The sequence below is a fragment of the Sus scrofa genome, chromosome 15 (genome assembly GCF_000003025.6).
Source record: "Sus scrofa isolate TJ Tabasco breed Duroc chromosome 15, Sscrofa11.1, whole genome shotgun sequence".
NCBI classification, from domain to species: Eukaryota; Metazoa; Chordata; class Mammalia; order Artiodactyla; family Suidae; genus Sus; species Sus scrofa.
In genome coordinates, this window is record NC_010457.5 from 38,135,115 (window position 1) to 38,156,098 (window position 20,984).

A 20,984-nucleotide genomic window follows, 5' to 3' on the forward strand; every position below is an offset into this window, starting at 1 on the left:
CACGTGACTGGATCAGGCGGGAGAAGGCGGTTCCCCCACGGTCCCTTGCGAGGGAGGCCCGCTTTCAGGCCGCACATTCAGTCCTGGAGCCTGGAGAGCAGCCACCTTTCTGAGACTCTCCCGACAGACAGGGGCTACCCGGCTGCATTGCAGGCCTGACGGGACTTCGTTGCTCGGCTAATCCCTCGGAGAACCCCACCAGCGGACACACGGTTCGTCCCGAGGCTCAAGGGTTTGGGGCCTGGGTTCTCGCCCCGTGGGCTTTGGTCAACCATTCCTCCTGGCCGTGGTGGATTGTTTGGGGATGACGAAGACCCTTGGGGGCCCAAATCCCCTGCTTATGCTTGGCACCAGCCTCTTGGCTTTCTCTCACTCCCAGTCCTGTGGAGAGGCTGTTAATCTGCTCGGACCCTCTGCTCAGCCATAAAAATAATGAAATATTGCCATTGTCCACAACCTGGATTGACGGCTAGATTATCATACTAAATCAGGAAGAGAAAGAGATATATCATATGATATCACTTGCATTGGAAATCATTTTTAAAAATCACAAGTTAACTTATTTACAATGCAGAAATAAGCTCAGAGACTTTGAAATCTAATTTATGGTTACCAAAGTGGTATCACAGGGAGGGATCATCTGGGTGTTTTTGATTGGCATATGCACACTGCTGAATATGGAATTACTGACACCGGGGATGTGCTGTTTAGCACAGGGAACTCTACTCAGTATTCTGTGATAATACATATGGGAAGGGATGTGTGTATATAAATTCCTGAATCACTTTACTGTACAGCAGAAATTAACACAACATTGTAACTCAATGATACTTCAATAAAACTTAAAAAAAAAAGAATCCCCTGGCTAATGGGGAACATCCTACTCCTTCTTGGGCTGGAGCGTCACTACGTCTGTGCGTCTCAGGGCAAATACCTGCATTTCCAGGGCACCTGGCAGAGCTTAGGACATTCTCAGAGATGTAGGCAGTCTTTGATGCACTTGTACCTCAAGACTTGCAATGCCATTTTCCAGGCTCTGATTTGATGTAGAGAATTCTAAGGAGGCACATGCTTGTGTAGATGCCCCATCCAGCCTTTCTAGGAGCATAAGAGCAGTTCCCACTATCCTGAGTAGAATTAGAAACTTTTGTGTTGGACCCTGCTGTTCAAAGACTGCTGTCCAAATTCTCTCTCTAGGTCATCAAAGCCAGGTTGCTGGCCCCCCTCTATAAAACAATGTAAATACTTGTAATCTTAATAATTACAGGGAGATTAAAAGTATTAGTATTTATGTTGTTTTACATAGAAATCTCTAGGTGTTAGAAAATACTAAAATATTGTTGTCATCTATACTCCCTACTAGATTTTATTTAATTTATTATTTTTTGACCATACCCATGGTATGCAGAAGCTCTGGGCCAGGGCTCAAACTCGCACCACAGCAGTGACCTGAGCCACAGCAGTGACAATGCCACATCCTTAACCATTAGACCACCAAAGAACTCAAGGTCCACCTGGGGCCCAGGGAAAACTTTTGCTTGGAAGATTGGAGAAAGATCCCCACCCTCTGGAGACTTTACAGAAGTTTCTATTCTTGGGATCCTGGGAGCTGATATGTCTGAAATAGTTGTGCAGAGGTGAATCACTTACAAAGCCTTCCTGAATCTCTGAAGGCAGTCTTTACTTCCCTGGTGCTACTGATGTGCTGGTGCTGCTCTAGAGCAAGGGCCCTGGCAGCTGGCAGCTGCCAGCCCTGCCTTGACATGGTCTGGAGGACCCTCTTTCAAGATGGCCCTCTAGTGTGTCTGTTAGCAAGAAGTCTTTGTTCTTCATCACGTGGACATTTCCGCAGTTTTGCTTGAGTGTCTTCGTGAAGTGTGGGCTGGTTTTACCCAGAGCGAGGGTTCCAATAACATAGACTTAAGCTGTCATGTCTCTTAGGACCTGGCCTCAGAGTTCACACTCCCTCATGTCTGCAGTATCCTATTGTCAGCCTCCTTCCACAGTGAACGGGTTTGTGCAGGGCTATAGATACTAGGATGGTGGGGATGATTAAGAGCCATTTTGGAGGCTGGCTGCCAGATGAACTTCATTTTATTTTCCCAGATCTTAGTAACCATTTGCTTAAGCACTCAGGTGAAAAAATATGGATTACTCCTATGTTCCCACTTTCATTACATATGTCATTATAGTCCTATACGTTGTATCTCAAACATCTTCCCTCCTCTCTCTACACACGCTCACATCCTTTTAGTTTGGAGCCTCTATAACTGCAACAGCCTTCTTCCAAAGAGACTGCTCCATCAATTTAGTTATTCATCCTGGCCAGTTCTTGAGTTGTCTCTGTAAATTTGGAATCCAATTCAGCATGATTAAGCTTTGTACTTCACCCTCCCCTGCTATGCATGTGTATGGGTGCGTGTGCACGCGCGCATACACACACACACACTCTCTCTCTCACACACACACATGATATTGTAAAGCATAAAAGCCAAACATGAGATTTATTCTAAGACGAAGGCACTATGAATACTATCCTGTTAGAGATAGAAAGAAACTTATGGATTATCTAAGTTGCTATTTTCCATTGAGAATCCCAGAATACACTTCAGAAACAGTGCTTGGGAAATGTGTTAAAAATGCAGATTTCTAGGCTCTACTCCACTCTAGCAAACTAAAATTTTCTGGAGTGGGTCTAAGTACCTGCATTTAGAAGCAACTTTCCAGTTGTTTTTATGCATAATAACAGAACCTTCTCTGATCTCGCTGCAACAAATCTAAACCTATAAGGTGCTACTGAGATTCAGGGAAGATAGGTTTCCTACCTATGTCTGTACCTCTTTACAAGCGGGGCTAGAGGCTTAGAACTTAAATGTAGACCTCCTGCCACCCAGGTCAGAAATATTCCACTGCTCTGCCACTGTTTCACTCATGAGGATTTGAGAGTAAATGACCACATAGGAGTTTGCACCTTCTTGGGGAGGAAAGTGTCCATTTAGCAAAGTAACATATGTGTGTAGTATACCAGGGGCAGAGAACTGTGGACTTTCAGACCAGGAAGGAGTGGGGCAATTAAACATGAGGAGGGCTCCCAAAGCCTGAGAAGGACTCCATGACAAAATGTCTAGTCACTAACTAAACCGACTGGTTTCGCAACAGAGCCTGATGCACACACTTTAATCCGATGCCAAAGCCTTTGTACGGTAGCTTATGTTCCCATTCAACCTAGTTTTCTGGTCCAAAGAGTGCACCCACATCCTCCTAATGAACTGAGTGTCCAGCTAAACAAGGATTTTCAGCCTTCTCAGGATGGGCGTTCTGCACACACAGCATTTTTGTCCATGCATATCCCTTAATGAGGCACAGAAGAGCACTTAGCAGCCAGACCTCGACATTCCACTCACGCTGGGGAGGCGCAGACGGAAGTCTCCTCTACCTCTTGGAAATGAAGCCAAGCTTTCTCCTCTCTCCAGCTATGAGGACTGCTCTCCCCCTGTTTGCCATGCTCTGCTTTGTGAGCCATTTTCACCAGGTAATGAAGTAAGCATTGTGGAAGACTAGGGAAGAGCACAGTGCCTGACAGCTGATGGGGACCCAGAGCTCAGGGCAACATCACCAGCACCGTTGTCCAGAGAAGGGGTCTTACAGGAAATCTGGAAGGACCTTTTGGCTAAAAGACCTGCAGCCAACAGACTCAGTAATTCTCCATACCAACTCTCAGATAACATGAAGTCAAGGGTGTTCCAAGTGCTTGAAACTCTCTTTGTTCCATCACTGAAGATGAGTTTATTTATGCTAACTTGTGTTTCTAGATCTAGGTAATAAAAACAGGGGGCATGATGCTATCAAATTTTGGTTTCCAAAACTCCTCCATGTGCAGCAAAAATTAGTATCCTAAGATACTGACAGAAGAGTTATGCCAAAGCTACAGGGGCCCAGGGAGAGGGACAGGGGAGGGGCTCAATAAAATGATTCCTCTGAGTCTGAGAGATATTCAACCCATTGTTCCTTAACACTCTTGGCCACTAAGACTTGATTATGTGCCTTAAGTTTCCATTGCAAGCCAGGTCATCCTCTTCCTTCCCAACATCTGTTCTTCTAAAGTAGAATTTAAACACTGAGGTCAAGATGACACATCACTGGCCTGCATCCCCCCCATTCTGCATGCAGAGGCCGATCCCTGCAGGCAACCACATGCATCTATCTCTGGGAAACATAGATCTAAGGAGGGATAAACAGCTTCTTGCTGTACATCGAGAGGAATATCTTACTGTTTCCTAGAATTCAGGATCTCAGGAAGGTAGACATAGAAGTGTAAGTGTGGTGGAATCTTACATTTTAAGGAGCTGGAGCATGCTAGGATTTACTTTGCCTGCAAATAGACACTTTCCACAATTTGCAACAGAAGACATAGTGGGAGACATGCCCATTCTTTTTTTTTTTTTAAATAATTTTTAAAATTTTCCCACTGTACAGCAAGGGGGTCAGGTTATCCTTACATATATACATTACAATTACATTTTTCCCCCACCATTTCTTCTGTTGCAACATGAGTATCTAGACAAAGTTCTCAATGCTATTCAGCGGGATCTCCTTGTAAATCTATTCTAAGTTGTGTCTGATAAGCCCAAGCTCCCGATCCCTCCCACTCCCTCCCCCTCCCATCAGGCAGCCACAAGTCTCTTCTCCAAGTCCATGATTTTCTTTTCTGAGGAGATGTTCCTTTGTGCTGGATATTAGATTCCAGTTATAAGTGATATCATATGGTATTTGTCTTTGTCTTTCTGGCTCATTTCACTCAGGATGAGATTCTCTAGTTCCATCCATGTTGCTGCAAATGGCATTATGTCATTCTTTTTTATGGCTGAGTAGTATTCCATTGTGTATATATACCACTTCTTCCGAATCCAATCTTCTGTCGATGGACATTTGGGTTGCTTCCATGTCCTGGCTATTGTGAATAGTGCTGCAATGAACATGCGGGTGCACGTGTCTCTTTTAAGTAGAGTTTTGTCCGGATAGATGCCCAGGAGTGGGATTGCAGGGTCATATGGAAGTTCTATGTATAGATTTCTAAGGTATCTCCAAACTGTTCTCCATAGTGGCTGTACCAGTTTACATTCCCACCAGCAGTGCAGGAGGGTTCCCTTTTCTCCACACCCCCTCCAGCACTTGTTATTTGTGGATTTATTAATGATGGCCATTCTGACTGGTGTGAGGTGGTATCTCATGGTAGTTTTGATTTGCATTTCTCTTATAACCAGCGATGTTGAGCATTTTTTCATGTGTTTGTTGGCCATCTGTATATCTTCTTTGGAGAAATGTGTATTCAGGTCTTTTGCCCATTTTTCCATTGATTGGTTGGTTTTTTTGCTGTTGGGTTGTATAAGTTGTTTATATATTCTAGAGATTAAGTCCTTGTCGGTTGCATCATTTGAAACTATTTTCTCCCATTCTGTAAGTTGTCTTTTTGTTTTCTTTTTGGTTTCCTTTGCTGTGCAAAAGCTTTTCAGTTTGATGAGGTCCCATGGGTTTATTTTTGCTCTAATTTCTATTGCTTTGGGAGACTGACCTGAGAAAATATTCATGATGTTGATGTCAGAAAGTGTTTTGCCTATGTTCTCTTCTAGGAGTTTGATGGTGTCCTGTCATATATTTAAGTCTTTCAGCCATTTTGAGTTTATTTTGGTGCATGGTGTGAGGGTGTGTTCTAGTTTCATTGCTTTGCATGCAGCTGTCCAGGTTTCCCAGCAATGCTTGCTGAATAGACTTTCTTTTTCCCATTTTATGTTCTTGCCTCCCTTGTCAAAGATTAATTGACCATAGGTGTCAGGGTTTATTTCCGGGTTCTCTATTCTGTTCCATAGGTCTGTCTGTCTGTTTTGATACCAGTACCACACTGTTTTGCTGACTGTGGCATTGTAGTATTTCTTGAGGTCTGGGAGAGTTATGCCTCCTGCTTGGTTTTTGTTTCTCAGGATTGCTTTGGAAATTCTGGGTCTTTTGTGGTTCCAGGTAAATGTTTGGATTGTTTGTTCTAGTTCTGTGAAAAATGTCATGGGTGATTTGATAGGGATTGCATTGAATCTGTAGATTGCTTTGGGTAGTATGGCCACTTCTACAATATTGATTTTCCCGATCCAGGAACATGGAATATCTTTCCATTTCTTTACATCTTCTTTGATTTCTTTGATTAAAGTTTTATCGTTCTCGGCATATAGGTCCTTTACCTCCTTGGTCAGGTGTATTCCGAGGTATTTGATTTTGTGAGGTACAATTTTAAAAGGTATCATTTTTTGTATTCCTTTTCTAATATTTCATTGCTGGTATACAGAAATGCAACTGACTTCTGAATGTTAATCTTATATCCTGCTACTTTGCTGCATTTATTAATCAGTTCAAGGAGTTTTGGGGTTGAGTCCTTAGGGTTTTCTAGGTATAGTATCATGTCATCTGCATACAGTGACAGTTTGATCTCTTCTCTTCCTATATGGATGCCTTTTATTTCTTTTGTTTGCCTAATTGCTGTGGCTAGGACTTCCAAAACTATGTTGAAGAGCAGTGGTGAGAGTGGGCATCCCTGTCTTGTTCCAGAGTTGAGTGAGAAGGCTTTCAGTTTTTCCCCATTGAGGATTACATTTGCTGTGGGTTTATCATAAATGGCTTTGATTATATTCAGGAATGTTCCCTCTATACCCACTTTGGCGAGGGTCTTGATCATGAATGGATGTTGAACTTTGTCAAATGCTTTTTCTGCGTCTATTGAGATGATCATTTGATTTTTGCCTTTTTTTTTTTGTTAATGTGGTGTATGATGCTGATTGATTTGCGTATGTTGAACCATCCTTGTGCACCTGGGATGAACCCAACCTGGTCGTGGTGTATAATTTTTTTGATATGTTGTTGGATTCGGTTGGCTAAGATTTTGTTGAGAATTTTTGCATCTACATTCATCAATGATATTGGCCGATAGTTTTCTTTTTTGGTGGTATCTCTGTCTGGTTTTGGAATGAGGGTGATGGTGGCATCATAGAATGTCTTTGGGTGTGTTCCTTCTTCTTCAACATTTTGAAAGAGTTTAAGGAGGATGGGCACCAATTCCTCTTTCTATGTTGGATAAAATTCACCTGTGAAGCCATCTGGTCCTGGACTTTTATTTGTAGGGAGTGATTTTATGACCTCTTCAATTTCATTTCTAGTGATCAGTCTGTTCAGTTGGTCTGTTTCTACTTGATTCAGTTTTGGCAGGCTGTAAGATTTTAGAAAATTGTCCATTTCTTCCAGATTGTCAAACTTGTTGCCGTATAGTTGTTCATAGTATTCTCTTATGGTTTTTTGTATTTCTGCTGTATCCGTTGTGATTTCTCCTTTTTCATTTATAATGTTGGTTATTTGGGTTCTCTCCTCTTTTGAGTGAGTCTGGCCAGGGGTTTGTCAATTTTGTTCACCTTTTCAAAGAACCAGCTCTTGGTCTTATTAATTTTCTCTATTGTTTTTTGAGTCTCTATTTTATTGATTTCTTCGTTGATCTTTATAATTTCCTTCCTTCTGCTGACTTTAGGCCTTTTTTGTTCTTCTTTTTCTAATTCATTTAGGTGGAGGGTTAAGTTGTCAATTTGGGATCTTCCTTCTTTTCTGAGAAAGGCCTGTATTGCTATAAATTTCCCTCTGAGCACTGCTTTCGCAGCATCCCATAGATTTTGAGAGGTTGTGTCTTCATTATCATTTGTTTCGAGGTAGTTTTTAATTTCCTTCTTGATTTCCTCATTGACCCATTGGTTTTTTAGTAACATGTTGTTTAGTCTCCATGTAGTAGGTTTTTTCTCTTTCCTTTTCCCATGGTTGATTTCTAATTTCATGGCATTGTGGTCAGAGAAGATACTTGAGATAATTTCTACGCTACTAAATGTATTGAGATTAGCTTTGTGTCCCAATATGTGGTCGATTCTTGAGAATGTTCCATGTGCACTTGAGAAGAATGTGTATTCTGCTTTGTTTCGATGTAGTGTCCTGAAGATATCAATTAAGTCTAACTTTTCCATTGTTTCCTTTAGGATCTCTGTTGCTTTATTGGTTTTCTGTCTAGAGGATCTGTCCATTGATGTGAGGGGGGTATTAAGGTCTCCTACTATGGTTGTATTCTCATCAATATCTCCCTTTATGTCTGTTAATATTTGTTGTATGTATCTGGGTGCTCCTATATTTGGGGCATATATGTTGACGATAGTAACATCCTCTCCTTGGATGGATCCCTTAATCATTAAGTAGTGTCCTTCTTTGTCTTTCTTTATGTCTTTTGTTTTAAAGTCTATATTGTTTGATGTGAGTATTGCAACTCCTGCTTTTCTGTCATGTCTATTGGCGTGAAATATTTTTCCCCACCCTTTCACTTTCAATCTATATGTATCTTTTGTCCTAAGGTGAGTTTCTTGTAGGCAGCATGTTGAAGGTTTTTGCCTTTTTATCCACTCAGCCACTCTGTGTCTTTTGATTGGGGCATTCAGTCCATTGACATTTAAGGTGATGATTGATAGATGATTATTTATTGCCATTTTGAACCTCGTGTTCCAGTCGATTCTATGGTTCTCCATTCTTCCTTTCTTTTTTTTTTTTTTTTTTTGGTTGGATGGTCTCCTGTTATTATCTGCTTGAGTGTATTTTTTTTTCATTTTTTGCAATTGCAATATTTGGTTTTGGCTTGTGGTTGCCCTGGTTTTTAAGTATGCTAACCCCTTCCCATAATTGTGTATTTTAGCCTGATGGTCCTGTAAGTTCAAACACTTCATTACTATATTAAAATTAAGAAGAGAAACATACAAACAAACAAACAAAAAGGGTTATTTATTTCCTAACACCCCTTGCCCACATTTTATGGTTTTGATGACTCTTTTTTATTTTTTTCTTTTTTATTTTATTTTGTTTGAAGCATGTTCATGATTAAATCTGTATGCTGGCTTATTTGAGTGACTGCTCTCTGACTGCAGTTTCCTCAGTCCTAGTTCTTCCTCTTCTTCTTCTTCTTCTTTTTTTCTTTTCTTTTTTCTTCCCTTTCCTTCCTTTCTTTTTGGTGTAGAGAAGCCCTTTCAGTATTTCTTTCAATCTGGGTTTTGTGTTGCTGTATTCTTTTAGTTTTTGTTTGTTGGAAAAAATTTTTATTTCCCCTTCTATTTTAAATGATATTCTTGCTGGATAGTGTATTCTAGGTTGCATATTTTTTCCTTTGAGCACTTTAAATATCTCTTGGCATTCCCTCCTGGCCTGCAGTGTTTCTGTAGAGAAATCAGCTGATAAGCTTATGGGGGTTCCCTTGTAGGTAACATTCTGTTTTTCTCTTGCTGCCTTTAGGATCCTCTCTTTATCACTAACTTTTGCCATTTTTATTATGATGTGTCTTGCTGTGGGTCTATTTGGGTTCAATTTGTTTGGGGCCCTCTGTGCTTCTTGTATCTTGAACCCAGTATCCTTTAGATTTGGGAAGTTTCCAGTGATAATTTCTTCAAATATATTTTCCATTCCCTTATCTTTTTCTACTCCATCTGGAATTCCTATTATGCGTAGATTGGCCCACTTTATACTATCCCATAGGTCTCTTATATTGCTTTCTTGTTTTTTGATTTGGTTTTCTGTCTGCTGGCTTGATTGGGTGATTTCCATTATTCTATCTTCCATATCACTGATTCGTTCTTCTGCATTATTCATTCTGGTTTTTACTGCCCCTAGTTCAGTTTGCATCTCTGCAAATGAATGTTCTAGTTTTTCTTGGCTCCTCCTTATATTTTCTAATTCCTTTCTGAGGGTGTCTGCATTATTGTTCATATCTTCTCTTAATTCCTTCAGTATTTTCACTATTTCTCTTTTGAACTCCAGGTCTGTCAGACTGCAGAGATCTGTTTCATTGTTGACTGTTTTAGGTGAGTTCTCCTGTTGGTTTGACTGGGGGTGGTTTCTTAGCTTCTTCATCTTGCTTGTTGTTTTCTTTCTCCTGAGGGAGTTGTACTCTCTGTGATCAGGCATTGTTTGCCTTGTCACTGCTGTGGAGTGTTTCCTGAGAGCTGGCATTGTTGGTCAATCTTTTTTGAGGCAGCGTGGCTTTTTTTGAGTGTTTATGGGGCTAACAGGGTCTCTTTGAAGCAAAGGAGGACTTCCTGAGGGAAGACAGGACTGGCAGGTCCACACCACGAGCCATGCCCATTTCTAGGGAATCCGGACTTCCCTACCTAAATGTGTGTTTTAAAAGGCTGCTTAGTGTTAATGCATAGACAGTCCTCCATGCTGGGAGTGGGAACAGCTTGAAAAGGAATTCTGACTTTGCTTCAACTTTGTTTCTTACTGACCTAGAGGAGGTATGGGGGAGACTGAAGTGAGGAGGGATTGGAGGTTGGGAAAATTCAGCTCTCAGATTTTTGTAGAGCACCCACTATATGTGAGGTCCTTACTGGGAAGCAGGCATACAAAGAAAAAAAGGTATGTCCTCTTGATGTCCAAGAAGTCATAGGCCAGTTACCTTGATTGCTAGACAGTCTGGGGAAGAGTCAACCAGAACTTAGAGAGCCTTGGAACAGGATGAAGGGGAGGTCTTATAAGTAAGAGCCAGGAGACAAGTGAAACATGACTGAAAGACAGACAAGAAGTATCACAAGGGTTGAACACCTAAGGCACTAAGCCTGGAAGGCTCTCATGGTAGGAGCAGGCTTTAGGAGGAAAATCATGGGATCAGATTAGTACTCAGTTTTCGAGGCCCTGTATCCAAGGATGTCTTTGTTTTCCCCTATTCCCAGAATAGTAATATTCTGTGTGTGTGTGTGTGTGTGTGTGTGTGTGTGTGTGTGTGTGTGTGTGTACGCACATGCATGCATAATATAACCACCCCACACTCCACAATGATTTTGAGATGACAGGGCTTGGATGAAGCAAGTTACCCCAAGCCCTTGTAAAGAGTCTGCAAATAAGAGACTCACTGAACACTTTATGAATTGACCTGAAAATGCTTTCTCTGTGTTTTAAGTTGGGGAGGGAAGTATTTTTTTAAACAAATGCAGAGGTATTCTTTAACAAAACAAAAAAATGGCTATCCTTGTCACCACTCGCCTAGGAGCTGCTGCAGTCACAGGTACCATCAAATCACTCAGGGACAAGCTTCCAAAAGGTCTTGATGATCTAGTCTATTTTTCTTATTTTGGGGAGGAAAAAGTGAGGCCCTGAGGGAATCCCTCCCTTGAGGTGAAAGTGGAGGCTAAATGTCAGTCAAGACTTTGTCTTCAGGTCTTGGGTTCTGCTATAATCCCACCTCCCCACCCCAACCCCTCCCAGATCCCATTGGCTGCTTCCTTTGTAGGATTCTCTGAACACTGGCTAAAGGTGACACCATGTCCAATGGTCCAATGATATTAAGTCAGAGGCCCACAAAGCAGGTGACCTCAGCTTAAAAGATAATTGTCCAGGGAGTTCTCATCATGGCGCAGTGGTTAACAAATCCAACTAGGAACCATGAGGTTGCGGGTTTGATCCCTCACCCTGCTCAGTGGGTTAACAATCCGGCATTGCCGTGAGCTGTGGTTTGGGTCGCAGGCACGGCTCAGATCCCACGCTGCTGTGGCTCTGGCGTAAGCTGGCAGCTACAGCTCTGATTAGACCCCTAGCCTGGAAACCTCCCATGTGCCGTGGGAGCGGTCCAAGAAATGGCAAAAAAAGATAAAAAAAAAAGAAAAGATAATTGTCCATACAGCATTGCTGAAGAACCCCTCTGATTAATACTTACTAAGCAGTCATCTCACTCAACATATGTGTTTGATGGGGGAAAGTCATTAAAAATGTTTTAGAATGTATTTCCATATTTCTAGGAAATGAATGCTTCTAACCAAATTTTAAAACTTCCCAATTTTGTTTTTTTTCTTTTTAAAATTTGATTATTGTTTTGAGTTATAATTAACATACAACATTAAATTAGTTTCAGGTGTACAATATAGTAATTTGATAATTTTACACATTATGAAATGATCACTGTGTTTGGGGTGAGAAATTTTCCTCTACCCTTCCAAGCTCTTCCAGCTGATCTAAAATTTAAATTGACATGAGACAATTAACAGGAGAAAATCAAACAAAAGTTGAATAACAAGTATTCATGGAAAAGACCTAGGAAAACTGAAGAACTTGCCAGAATGGCCTAAATCTTCACCCTAAATATCATTTTCAGTTAAAGACAAAAGAGGACATTGAGAGTAGTGGTTTAAGACTTCAAGGGGAGGGGGAGGCAATACACATGGAGAAGGAAAAGTTAATGCTGGGTAAATAAATATTTGCTGAGCTACAAAGAGACAGTGGGACCTGGAGTGGACTCTGAGCTCCAGGCCCTGCATGAACTTGCCCCACGTACCTGGTGGTCTTAGCAGATGTCTCTGGTGAGAGCTCTGGTCCCGGAAAAGGGCCTCCTTCTAAATTCTTTTAGGTGGTCAGGGAGAAGATCAAAGCTCCTTCCTGAGTCTTGGGGACCTTGATTTCAGTTCAACATAAATGGCAAAGAGCCATTTTTTGGGGAGAGGGGCAATTTAATGTCCCTACAATTGCAATAAGACTGTAACCATACAAAGCTGTTGCAGTGTTACTGACTCTATTCTCTATCGGTGCACTAAATCCCCCTCCCATTCCTTTCTGAACCACAAGGTTATCTTGAACCAGTAGCTTCCTTTTCTCAGGCTCATTTCTTCATCTGTAAGATAAATAATTAGACAAGACCATCTGTTATGTTCATTGTAACTCTGACTTTTGTTTCTAAAGTAAATAGCTAGAAGGAACAGTACTCACAATATGCAAAACATGAGTCTCTAAAAAAGCACTAATAAAAACAAGAAAGTAGGAAGCAGGCCCTTTAATATGACTTGGATTCCTATACCCACGGGACTGTTTTTACACATCTTCATTGTGATTTGAAAATTTGATACTCAGTCAATGGTGGCAAATGGCAACATAATCCCAAGACACGGTGACAACAAATTTTCATACAAACATGCTACAGGATGGAAAATAGCTCTATTTTAATCAATTATTCCACCATTATTTCCTGAGTGCCAGGATGTGAACTAGGTTCTGGGTATGCACACCCAGAGATTCCTGCCTTAAAAAACACATCATCAAGAAATGAGGTCAGATGGGGTCAATTCCAGAGTAGAATGCCAGAAGTACGACAGCAAAGGAGTGACTTATCACATATCCCAAGACTTGTCAGTGATTCATCCTTTACAATCTCAGATGACCCTTCTAGTGGCAACAGGCGAATTACATACCAAGATGATGGGACCCTGTATCCAAAGTGGTTGAGCTAGTTATGAAAGGAATTACTGCACTCCTGGGAAATGATAAACTCACATTCTAGCTGCAGAGTACTTAACACTTAGAATGATTACGTATTTTTTTAAAAAAGCTCTGAACATGATTTCCCAAGTCACATTTTAGATAAAAATAGGATGTTGGCTATATGATTTTCAGATCCATTATTGATTGCTTATGAATATAAAATAGTTCAATTCAATTTAATTCATTTGGCTTTCAGTTTAACTCAAAACTGTGAAATGTCTATAATGCTTTTGTGGAATGTCTATAAATGCCTTATACTGATTTGAAGCTGTACAGAAAGTAGCTTTTGTGTTCCAGAATATAAAAATCTAGAATACTGGTTTTGACACCTTTTTTTTTTCTTTTTATGGCCTCACCTGCAGCGTATGGAAGTTCCTGGGCTGGGGGGGCCAGGGATGGAACCTGCATTATCATAGAGACTGTGTTGGGTTATTAACCTGCTGAGCCACAACAGGAACTCCTTGATACTGCTTCTTGTTTTGTTTTTTGGGTTTTTTGTTTTGTTTTGTTTTGTTTGTTTTTTGCTTTTTAGGGCCATATCTGTAGCATATGGAAGTTCCCAGGCTAGGGGTCGAGTTGGAGCTACTGCTGCTGGCCTATAGCCATAGCAACTCGGGAGCTGGGCCACATTTGCAACCTACACCACAGCTCACAGCAATGCCAGATCCTTAACACACTGAGTGAGACCAGGGATCTAACTTGCATCCTCATGGATCCTAGTGAGGTTTGTTAACCACTGAGCCACGAAGGGAACCCCATCCTTGATACCTCTTTTAATGACAACAAAGAGCTTAAGAAGTTGTCATCAGAAAGGTGGGCTCTGTGATACATGGAGACTGCTCAGAATTAAACCACTTTTGAAACCAAGTACCTCATTATGTGGGACCTACCCCCAGAGCAGTAATACATTGGGACATAAATCAAACACTGTCCCATGGTTTTTTTGTTTGGTTGTTTGTTTGTTTTGTCTTTTTGCCATTTCTTGGGGTGCTCCCACGGCATATGGAGGTTCCTGGGCTAGGGGTCCAATCAGAGCTATAGCCGCCAGCCTATGCCAGAGCCACAGCAACGTGGGATCCGAGCCACATCTGCAACCTACACCACAGCTCCTGGCAATGCCAGATCCTTAACCCACTGAGCAAGGCCAGGGATCAAACCCGCAACCTCATGGTCCCTAGTCAGATTCATTAACCACTGCACCATGATGGGAACTCTCTATCCCATTGTTTTAACCAGGAAGTTTGTTCAGCCCTTAAGAACTCTTAATGCAATGATGACAACCTCAAAGAGCAGCACTCAGAGAGAGAAGCAGTGAGTACAGGCTGGAGATATAAGAAATATTGACATGGATCCTACCATGCATATTAAGAATGTAGGAATATTCTCCATCTCCCCCAGAAAAAATATCCTCTCTAATAATTTCCTTGGTGTGTATTATCTTTTGGATTTATATTTCAGTTCCACTTTTGGAAGATACACCCTCACACACACAGAGAAAGAGAGATTTCTCTAAAAAAGGCTTTATCTACTCAAGGAAAATCAACAGGACAAGACAAATATTAAATAGGAACTAATCTCTGCCATCGGTGTTAGGAGGTGATAAGGAGTAAGAGACACAAGACCTGGCTTGTGTGTGCCCTAGGACATGAACAGAGGGCAGACTACCCACATCTTGGCATCTTACCTTACTGAGATGCACTCAACATTGCCAGACTTTCCAAGAATGTCACAAGTTCAAATTTTTGTGTGAAAGTAGATTTTTTAAGAAATCAAATAATGGGGAGTTTCCATCGTGGCTCAGTGGTTAATGAATCCAACTAGGAACTATGAGGTTGCGTGCTCAGTGGGTTAAGGATCCGGTGTTGCCATGAGCTGTGGTGTAGGTCGAAGACACGGCTCAGATCCAGCATTGCTGTGGCTGTGGTGTATGCCGGCGGCTACAGCTCCGTTTAGACCCCTAACCTGGAAACCTCCATATTCCACAGTAGCAGCCCAAGAAATGGCAAAAAGACAAAGAAAAAAATGAAATCAAATAATGAAAAATCCATATAAAACTGTTTCCAAGGACTCTCACCCTCCAGTGTAATTCAATAAAAATTCAGGCAGACCAATAGAGCATCCACATCAGCCTTTTCTCTGTGCAGGCAGAGGCCATTTTAAGGTGGTCTGTGAGTGTCCAAATGGCTCCTGCCAGGAGTTTTGCCTCGACTCAGAGATCCAAGTTGGGAAATGCCTAGATGGCTGTGTCTGCTGCCTGCCCCTGGGCAATGTCCCACAGGTTGACCCCACCACACCCAGCGGGGGCTGAAGCCCTTTCTCAGCTTCACCTTTGTGTGGATGTTGGACCCTCACTCTCCTGCTCTCCTTTGCTCTCACCTGTCTTTGCTCTCACAGGGAGTCTTCCTGAGTCCTCAGTAAACAATAAAACCAAACTTGTACCCCCAAAACTCTGAGCTTGTGTTTTTACTTCTCTGCTGTTTAGTTCCCCTCTTTCTGTCTGGTCTGGGTGAACTCCAGGTTGAGTGCAGGAAAATTGTGCTTGGCCCTGCTGCCACCCACCCTTCGGCTGAAGTAACCACTCCCATTCTCCACCTGGAAAATGCATGACTTCACTGCATGCAGCCTTGGGGGAGGGGTCTTCCTCCCTGAAAAAGGGGCATCTCACAGGAAACCTGCACTTTCAGATGGTCCAACTTCACCAGAAATCTGAATCATGGATGGGGTGACGCCTAGGCAAGAGACAATATCTTCTCACCCCCTTTTCAAAAGTGGTGGGTTCCCTTTTTTACCACATTCTTGCCAATGATTTTTTATTTTTTGGACAAAAGCCATCCGAATAGGTGCGGGGACCTCTCATTGTGTTTTTGTCTTGCTTTTCCCTGATGAATACTACTGTTGAGCAATTTTTCACATCTGTTGGCCTTTTGTGTGATTTTCTTGGAAAAATGTCTATTCAGGTCCTTTTCCCAATTTTGAAATATCCATATTTATTGAAAAATGATAACCACAATAACGTTATATAAAACTTCCATTACCCCAGGTAGTTAGCATTTTTTTGCAGGTGTGCTGCAAACTTTTAAGATCTACTCTCCTATCAACTTTCAATTACACAATAAAATATTGTTAACTAGGCCCACCAGGCTGTATATTAGATCTCCAGAACTTATTCATCTTATAACTGGAAGTTGGTACTCTTTGACTACTTTCATTCATTCATTCCTCCCTAGCCCCTGAAGTTGACCATCTATTTGTAATTTCTATGAGTTTGAGTTTTTTGAGATTCTATATATAAATGAGATCATATGGCATTTCTCTTTCTTTGACTGAACTACTTCCATTAGTATATGTTCTCAAAGTTAATCCACTGTGTTGCAAATGACAGGATTTCCTTCTTTTTATGACTGAATAATATTTCATTTTCTCCCTCTCTCTCTCTCACATTGTCTTTATCCATTCATCCATCAATGGGCCTATAGGTTGTTTCTATGTCTTGACTACTGTAAGTAATGCTCCCATGAACATAGGGAGGCAGATACCACTTTGGAATATTGATTTCATTTCCTTTGGATGCATACTTCATGGGGAAATAACTGGATCATATGGAAGTTCTATTTTTAATTTTCTGAGAAAACGCCACACTGTTTCCCATGGTGGCTTCATCAACTTCATCCTCCCCATCAGTGTACAGGGTTCCTTTTCCTCCACACACTTTTCATTGGAAATTTTTTTTCAATTCTGTTACCTATTTTTCTGTTATTGTTATTTCCCCAACACAGTTTTTTTTACACTATACAGCATGGTGACACAGTTACACATATATGTATACATTCTTTTTTTCTTCCACTATCATGCTCAATCATAAGTATCTAGACATAGTTCTCAATGCTACACAGCAAGATCTCATTGTAAATCCATTCCAAGAGCAATAGTTTGCATCCGATAACTCCACATGCCCAATCCCTCCCACTCCCTCCCTCTCCCTCCGGGCAGCCACAAGTGTATTATCCAAGTCCATGATTTTCTTTTCTGTGGAAAGATTCATTTGTGCTGTATATTAGATACCCATTATAAGTGATACCATATGGTGTTTGTCTTTGTCTTTCTGACTTACTTCACTCAGTATGAGAGTCTCTAGTTCCATGCATGTTGCTGCAAATGGCATTATGTCATTCCTTTTTATGGCTGAGTAGTATTCTATTGTGTATATATACCACACCTTCCGAATCCAATCATCTGTCTATGGACATTTGGGTTGTTTCCACGTCTTGGCTATTGTGAATAGTGTTGCAATGAACATGCGGGTGCATGTGTCTCTTGCAAGAAAACTTTTGTCCAGATATATGCCCAAGAGTGGGATTGTGGGGTCATATGGTAGTTCTGTGTATAGATTTCTAAGGTATCTCCAAACTGTTCTCCACAGTGGTTGTACCAGCTTACATTCCCACCAACAGTGCAGGAGGGTTCCCTTTTCTCCACACCCCCTCCAGCATTTGTTATTTGTGGACTTATTAATGATGGCCATTCTGACTGGTGTGAGGAGGTATCTCATGGTAGTTTTGATTTGCGTTTCTCTTATAATCAGGGATGCTGAGCATTTTTTCATGTGCTTGTTGGCCATCTGTATATCTTCCTTGGATAACAGTCTATTCAGGTCTTTTGCCCATTTTTCCATTGGGCGATTGGCTTTTTTGCTGTTGAGTTGTATAAGTTGCTTGTATATTCTAGAGATTAAGCCCTTGTCCATTGCATTGTTTGAAAATATTTTCTCCCATTCTGGAAGTTGTCTTTTTGTTTTCTTTTTGGTTTCCTTTGCTGGGCAAAAGCCTGTCAGTTTGATTAGCTCCCACTGGTTTATTTTTGCTCTTATTTCTGTTGCCTTGGGAGACTGACCTGAGAAAATATTCATGAGGTTGATGTCAGAGAGTGTTTTGCCTATGTTCTTTACCAGGAGTTTGATGGTGTCTTGTCTTATATCTAAGTCTTTCAGCCATTTGGGGTTTATTTGTGTGCATGGTGTGAGGGTGTGTTCTAGTTTCACTGATTTACATGTAGTTGTCCAGGTTTCCCAGCAATTCTTACTGAATAAACTGTCTTTTTCCCATTTTATGTTCTTGCCTCCTTTATCAAAGATTAATTGACCATGGGAGTCTGGTTTTATTTCTGCATTCTCTGTCCTGTTCCATTGGTCGGTATGTCTGTTTTGGTACCAGTACCGCGCTGTGTTGTTGACTGTGGCTTTGTAATATTGCCTGAAGTCTGGGAGAGTTATGCCTCCTGCTTGGTTTTTGTTTCTCAGGATTGCTTTGGCGATTCTGGGTCTTTTGTGGTTCCAGATAAATGTTTGGATTGTTTGTTCTAGTTCTGTGAAAAATGTCATGGGTAGTTTGATAGGGATTGCATTGAATCTGTAGATTGTTTTGGGTAGTATGGCCATTTTTACAATATTAATTTTTCCAATCCATAAGCATGGAATATCTTTCCATTTCTTTACATCTTCTTTAATTTCTTTGATTAATGTTTTATAGTTCTTTTTTTTCATTTTTTAAAAAAATTATTGGAGTACAGTTGATTTACAAGGTTGTGATAATTTCTGCTGTACAACAGAAAAGATTCAGTTATACATGTACACACATCCATTCTCTTTCACATTCTTTTCCCACATGGATTATCACAGAATTTTTTTTACAGAATAAAATACATATGTTTAAACACAATTACATTCAAACAGAGTATTATATCACGGATCTTAAGAAACAGATTAAGTGTCTCCCTCTGGAGAAGTGGAATGGAAAATATGCTGAGACAAATAGGAAATTTATTCTATGCTTTATCCCATTTTGTATGGCTTTCATCTTTACTATTTAGTGTTATCACATTTCAAGTTTTCTTTAAAAATTAGCATTATATTAAAATTGTGTATATTATGCAACTAAAATTTATAAAGAAGAAAGCCTTTTATACCATTAAATATTTTATACATCATAATAAAAATAATAACTTAACTGGTAAGAATAACAAAAATAATACACCCCCTGAAAATAAGTAAAATATAAAATGAATAAATTGGTTAAAAACCAGTGTAACTATATAAATATGTCCTCACAATTTGTTACATCTTATTGATTCTTCAATATAGGCATTACACCATTCTAGGTGATGTGATGAACGAGACATTATAGACATTACATTGTACCATGGAGAGAAATGGTTATTAATAATACAAGTATAGAATTGTATTATTTAATTGTACAGTTGCATTATTTAATTATAATTATCAAAAATTCTTTGATGGGGAGGAAATCAGAATCAGATCTAAGAAGACTTCAGCCTTCCGAGAATGATGTCAAATGGCCCCCTTCATGGTGGATTATGCACTTATTTAGTATGAGATATATTTCTTCTCCAGAGATTCCTTGTTTGTGTATCAATTGTAGATTTTTGGTTTGATATAAGAGTCTATATGTATATGAGATTGTTTTAGGTTGTTGTCCTCTTAATTGCAAGTTCATCTCCAGTGTTCTGCATTTGTACCCACCTCTTCTCATGATTTCTGATTTTGGTGGTATAATTGTGCATGGATGGTTTCGTATCTTTACTGTATATATACCTTTACTATATACGGTGAGCCTTGCCATGTGTGGAATTTTTGTTTCCTGTTGCTGTCTTTTCTTTTCTGCCTAGAGAAGTTCCTTTAGTATTTGTTGTAAGGCTGGTTTGGTATTGCTGAATTCTCTCAACTTTTGCTTATCTGTGAAGGTTTTGATTTCTCCTTCAAATCTGAATGAGAGCCTTGCTGGGTAAAGTAATCTTGGTTGGAGGTTTTTTCCTTTCATCACGTTAAGTATATCATGCCACTCCCTTCTGGCCTGCTGATTTTCTGTTGAAAAATCTGCCGATAAACTTATCGGGGTTCTCTTGTATGTTACTTGTTTCTTTTCCCTAGCTGCTTTCAAGATTTTCTCTTTGTCTTTAATTTTGGTCAGTTTGATTAATATGTGTCTTGCGGTATCCCTCCTTGGGTTTATTTTATATGGTACTCGTTGGGCTTCCTGGATTTGAGTGAGTGGTTCCTTTCCCGTGTTAAGGAAGTTTTTGGCTATTATCTCTTGGAATATTTTTTCTGTCCCCTTCTCTCTCTCTTCTCCTTCTGGCACCCCTATAATACGGATGTTGGTGCATTAAACATTGTCCCAGAGTTCTCTGAGACTCTCTTCATTTGTTTTCAATCTTTTTTCTCTTTTCTGTTCGGCATCCGTAATTTCCACTAACCTGTCCTCCACCTCGCTTATTCGTTCTTCTGCCTCCTGTATTCTGCTGTTGGCTGCTTCTACTGAATGTTTTGTTTCCGTTACTGTATTTTGCATCTCTTCTTGTTTAAGTTTTATATCTTGTATCTCTTTGGTCAGTGTTTCCTGTAGGTTATCCATCTTTGCCTCCAGTTTATTTCCAATGCTTTGCATCATCTTCAGCATCCACAATCTAAAGTCTTTTTCCTGGAGGCTAAGAATCTCCTCATCACTTAGCTGATTTTCTGGGGTTTTTCCTTTCTCCCTCATCTGAGTTATAACTCTCTGTCTTTTCATTTTTATAGGTTTTTGGTGTGGTGACTTTTTACAGATACTAGAGTTGTAGCC

At 40.4% G+C, this 20,984-nt stretch overlaps 1 protein-coding gene across 1 annotated transcript; it reads left to right on the plus strand.

The window, feature by feature from the left end:
• On the plus strand, positions 869–15,658 carry LOC110256909 (beta-defensin 108B-like). The gene is made up of 2 exons (XM_021074727.1): positions 869–980; positions 15,495–15,658. The coding sequence occupies exons 1-2, from the start codon at positions 869–871 to the stop codon at positions 15,656–15,658; spliced, it is 276 nt and encodes a 91-aa protein (XP_020930386.1).

Bases quoted from the DNA above. Each gene is read 5' to 3' on its own strand.
- LOC110256909 (XM_021074727.1), top strand. From the start codon at position 869: ATGGGGAACATCCTACTCCTTCTTGGGCTGGAGCGTCACTACGTCTGT. The intron at 981-15,494 runs GTAGGCAGTCTT...TTCTCTGTGCAG, and splicing joins CTTAGGACATTCTCAGAGAT to GCAGAGGCCATTTTAAGGTG.